The sequence below is a fragment of the Polistes fuscatus genome, unplaced genomic scaffold (assembly GCF_010416935.1).
Source record: "Polistes fuscatus isolate 324 unplaced genomic scaffold, CU_Pfus_HIC Scaffold5, whole genome shotgun sequence".
Lineage (NCBI taxonomy): Eukaryota > Metazoa > Arthropoda > Insecta > Hymenoptera > Vespidae > Polistes > Polistes fuscatus.
Window position 1 is genome coordinate 8,976,648 of NW_025113129.1, and position 5,262 is coordinate 8,981,909.

General features: G+C 30.0%; 1 protein-coding gene across 2 annotated transcripts; it reads right to left on the bottom strand.

The window, feature by feature from the left end:
- Window positions 1-290: 290 nt before the first annotated feature.
- LOC122522613 (RNA-binding protein 47-like) lies at window positions 291-5,041 on the bottom strand. Of its 2 annotated transcripts, XM_043643832.1 has the most exons (6): window positions 4,299-5,041; window positions 3,510-4,188; window positions 2,933-3,107; window positions 1,707-2,011; window positions 579-711; window positions 291-417 (listed from the first exon to the last, which is right to left on the bottom strand). In XM_043643832.1, the coding sequence occupies exons 2-6, from the start codon at window positions 4,185-4,187 to the stop codon at window positions 302-304; spliced, it is 1,407 nt and encodes a 468-aa protein (XP_043499767.1). In that variant the 5' UTR covers window position 4,188; window positions 4,299-5,041; the 3' UTR covers window positions 291-301. The 2 variants fall into 2 exon arrangements, with proteins under 2 accessions (XP_043499767.1, XP_043499766.1); XM_043643831.1 differs by having other exon boundaries at window positions 3,510-5,041.
- Between the last annotated feature and the right edge of the window lie 221 nt (window positions 5,042-5,262).

The following is a 5,262-nucleotide window of genomic DNA, read 5'->3' on the forward strand; positions in this document are numbered from 1 at the left end:
CCAAGCCAACTTTATATAAAAAGTTTCTATATACTCACTGAATTTGATATCAAAGTTGATTATAATCAATATGTATAATCAATATAATTATTGTAACATTTCATTGAAAAGTTTAAAATTGTAAATGTAAATTTCGAAATCACGTGAAGGTTTCGTGCGAGTTATTATATATTTTATCAATTTAGAATCTAATGATTATAGTTAATCGTTTTCAAAAATAATTTGGTTTCATTTGAACATTACTTTGGCTTATTTTTTTCGTAGATTTCTACGACGCGTATTACTGATTACGATTAAGAAATTAATAACTTCCATTAATAGAGGTATTGTACAATGGATTTATCAATGTATAAAACTGCGTTCCATCAAATTCCACAACGTTTTGTTGCGTGTAATCTTGTGCAATTTTCTGATTGCCTATAAAAAAATAATAATTAAAAAAAGAGATTAAAAATATTTAAATATTTAAATAATATTATAATTATACGTGAGTTGAAAAGTTTCGAATCTAACAGAAACAATTTTTTTGTCGATCAAATTTTGATTTGTTGTAAGAAAAAAGAAAGAATAAATCTTACCAGAATAATTTGTATACGATTTAGACAAGTAATGATACATTTTTAACGATGTCGAACTAATTGCTTTATTTTTCGTAGGCATTACTTCTCCATGATATTCAAAAATTGTGGCATTTCCTTTGAAAATAGTTATCTGTAATAAAAAAAGAAATTATCTCTGGCAAATATCGTGATTTAGTATAATTCATTTAATCGGGCCAATGATGGTACATTGCACTAATTAATCAAGTGTCTTATTTTTATTTTTTTAGTTATCTATAAAAAAAATTAATCATCTACGATATAACATTGCAGTAATTAAAATATAAAAATTAAGTAATATAAATAATTAAAATATAAATTAATACACGTTGAGAAATATTCGTTCCTTATAAAAACTACCTAAACAGCGACTTTAGATTCCCTGAATCCTACCTCTTTTCCCTTACACCACTTTCCCTCTCTCCCTTTCCTCATGGAAAGTTTCTGGAATTAATATAATTGGAAAATATGACGAAGTCCTCCCAAGGAATTAGATATATTTACGTATTTGCTATAATGTTACGCGTATTAAAAAAAATCACGAGTAAGAGAAAACTATAATACAGTACAGACTACATTTATTTATCGTATCATCTTTCCTCAAATATTTTCCAAGGTCAGATGTAAGAAGTTGTCGAAAAAAAAAGAAGTCAGTATTCTTGCTGGCGATTCTTCTTTTTTTTCTTTTTTTAGCCAGTAGCCGAGAAAAAAAAACCAGTGACGTGCTCGCCAGAAAAAAAAGACTAATAATTGGACAATATTCTTATGTTTTTTCTTCTTTTTTTGTAGAGTCTTCATCTTGACATTTATTGTTATATTTTTAATACTCCTGATTTAAACGTTTCATACATGCATATAATGCTGAACAAATATATTGGTATAAATTAATATAGAAAAAAAAAAAGTAAAAAAGCAAAAAGACAAGTTGTATGTTAAATATTGTTTTCAATATTAAAATTCTTTTTTTTAACTGTAAATCTATTTAAATTTTTACAAAAAAATATTAAAGGAAAATTGAATCTTTACCAATAAATCTAGGGAAGTTTTTAGATACAAAAATATGTAATTTATAAATCTCGTAATTATGAATTTATTTGTCGATCTTACCTTACAAATATATCCAGGAGTATCAACTGCTCTCCAACATTCAAAGGAACACATTGCACCTAACTTTTCCTTAACCAAACTTTGTAATGCGATGACGTGAGCGGTACCTTTATTATTATTTTCCTCGTATACCTCTGGAAGTGCTTGAAGATAGTAATTCTTCGACAATAATGGCTTGAAACGAGCATTTCTACCAGTTGACGCAGCTTCATTTATACATTTCTGCCTCTCTAAGAGTTTAGATGCACAAATCGGTTTCGCCCAACGAATTTCCCAACCTTCTTGCTCTACGATGCTATTGCGTTCTATTATTACCAAAAATAACATACGTATGAAATTTAGAAATAAAACGTAAATAGAAATACATCAAATAAAATATTTAAAAATAAAAAAGAAATAAAATACTTCTATTTATTTTATCAGTATTTTCAAACATTTTGAGAAAATGTGGAAGTAAGGTAATATTATCAATTCCCCGGCATTGCCCTCAATGCAAAGCGTTTTTTGATAACGTAGGAAACAGAAGAATTGTTACGGACTTTTCCTAAGCATAGGACATAATACTTAGATATTCTATAGAACACCAAATGCTATTTAGGCAATATTAAAAAGAATACATTATTGAGTAAACAGGCGCACACACGCGCGCGCGCGCGCAAACCTCTCCCCAAATTCACACACATCCCGCCCCAACACATACACAAAAGCGAGCATGGAGCGGATTTTTGAGACTGTGCGTACTGCTAAACTATGCACACTTGTAGAAATTAGAACTTACTCTATGCCGGTGTTTTATTATGTAGCGGGCCCACTGTTACTTATGTAGTAAAAGATTATATTACGTTTAGACCGATATTCATAGAGATTACCATGGAAAATCTGTATCTTTTGTTTCTTATCGTATCGAAAAATAAGCGAGTTTAGAACGAAATGATTCATATATGCTTTTTTACTTTATCGGTTTCTTATTTATCATTCAATAGAATATCTAGGAAATGTGAGAGATACGAATACATTTCCTACGTTGTCAAAAAACGCTTGCATTGAGGGCAATACCAGAGAATTGCTAACATTGCCAGATTTCCCACTATTCCGGTGACATATATATAGTGTTCAGTAAAATTATAGAAATTTTTACATCATGTTTAAAAGATTTTGAGTTTATATATATATATAAATGTTATATATTTAAATTTTACAAAGAGATACACAAAAATTTTACTCACGCGACATTATATCCATTACTCTCTGTGCGGCTTGTCGTGATTCGTAATGAATAAACGCAAAATGATTGATTTTTTTCAACTTCAAAATAGGTATATTCGTTGATTTTTGAAATATTTCTTTGATCTTCTGTTGCGGCATATTCAAAGATAGATTCCTTACAAATAAAGCTGTTACCTGTGCATAATTAATATTTGTCAAATTAGACAATTTTCTAATTTTATTTTATTAGGCGCCATATTTTTTATTTCAAATTTAGACCAATAATAAACGTTCAATTTACTCTACAAAAAAATAACGGATGGCCGTAGAAGGTAAAATTTATTGAATTATAAAATGAATATTTTTAAAGATTTCATTTCAATTATAAAAAAAAATATATAAGAAAAAAATATTAATTTTTTTTTATTCGAATATATTTTATGTACATATTAGAGTGAAAAATCATATTTTTGACGAAAAAGGAACATTTTAGAAACCAGTTACGAAAATTCCAAATGCCGCGAAATTCAAGGTGGTTCTTCACGACTTTTTCATATGCGCTCGATTTGTTAGATAAAAAAAGAATAAAAAACTTACAGTTTGCATGATTTCTTCATCGATCGGATCGCCGGGTTCAGGATCGGCCCAATCAACAGCAATTTCATGTTCCCAAAGCATAACTCTACCGGGTATAAGTTTTCTTCGTGCCATTGCAGCAGCACGGTGATCCTTGAATTCGACAAAAATAAATCCACGATTGAGTGATTTATCCAAAGCATTTGGATACAAATAAATATCGATGATCCCTTCGAGAAGTTTCGTCAATTCTTCCATAAACTCAGCTTTCGTTTTATTTTTGGGTACCCCGCCAAAGAAAAGTCGACAATTGTCGATCGATTTGACAACACCAATACGATGTCCCGGTCGAATTTCATAACCGTCCAACTCCATGCATGCCTTTTTAGCAGTTTTCGAGTCTTCGTAGAGAGCAAATGCGTAACCACGCGTTGAACCCGAAAAATCGAGCATTAATCTAAGTTCCATCAATCTGCCGGCATTACTCAATATCGGCATTAATTCGTCCTCGTAACAATCACGAGGAAGACGACCGACAAATACTTCCGCACCTTTTTCTCGTTCTTTTCCGTCGCGATAAATTTCCGGCGCGGATAATCGTCTTTGACCATTTTCCTGTACCAACTCGTAATTGGTATTTTTCAACATTTCCAATAACTTGGCGGTCAATCGACATTCACCATTAATTATTTCCTCCATCCTAATAAATTCCTAAATAAATTACTTTTCTACGATTTTATATTATACTAATCAAAAACAGAAATCTAAAATGTAAACGCCGACTCTATAAAAGCAATCAAACTAACAAACCGAACGTTACTCGATTACTGGTTACTTCTTCGTTACTTTCTTCTTCCCCACCCTTATCTCCTCCTACTCCTTAACTTAATCTCGCCACCTCTCTGTCATCTTTTTCAACCAATAAACTTGTATATCTTATGCCTCACACCAAAATACGATGATCTTGCTTAAAACTTACTGTCCTTTTCTATCTCTGACAAACCAATCAAAACAAAAGTACGATGATGTTTTCTCGATTCGTACTCGTTTAAGCATCTGAAAGATAGGATTATCTATGCTAATGAGTGCGAGAAAGAAAGGAAGAAATTTGTAACGGTTCGCGAATTCGTCATCGATCGTTTTTCTTCGGGATCCAGATGTTCAGTTATTTTCGGACAATAATTGAAGTTTTCATCAGTGCACATTTACATTGTCGATAGCGATACGCATTACGATTGTTTATTTTAATTCATTCTTTTGTTATGTTAAAATAATTTTAATTAAATGGAGAAAGGTTTTAGTTTTTAAAGAAATGTATTCATTTGTGTGAGTTAGAAATAGTTATTATAGAAAATATGTTATCGTTTCATGTAGTGCATAGGTGAGTATGTTGGAGAGTTGGCTAGTTATTTTGTAACATCAAACGTGATTGGTTCTTTCACAATGACCGTTACTTTAAGGCATTTCTCGAATTATTTTTTTTTCATTCCGTATCAAAGTTTTAGAGAAAACTGTTTATTTAAAATTCAAATAATTAACTTTAAATAATTATAATAAAAGAAATTATATATATTAATTTTTTTAAAGATTATTAATTGTTAACAATAAATGTAGAAAATTTATTCGGGAAGTGTCAGTTATTTCCGAGAGTCGATGGTGATTGATTCTTTTTACAATGATCGTTATTTAATGTAATAAAATTGTGATTAATTTGTCTTTTTAAATATTTGCATTAAATGAGTATTTATAAAATATATATAACGATTATATATTT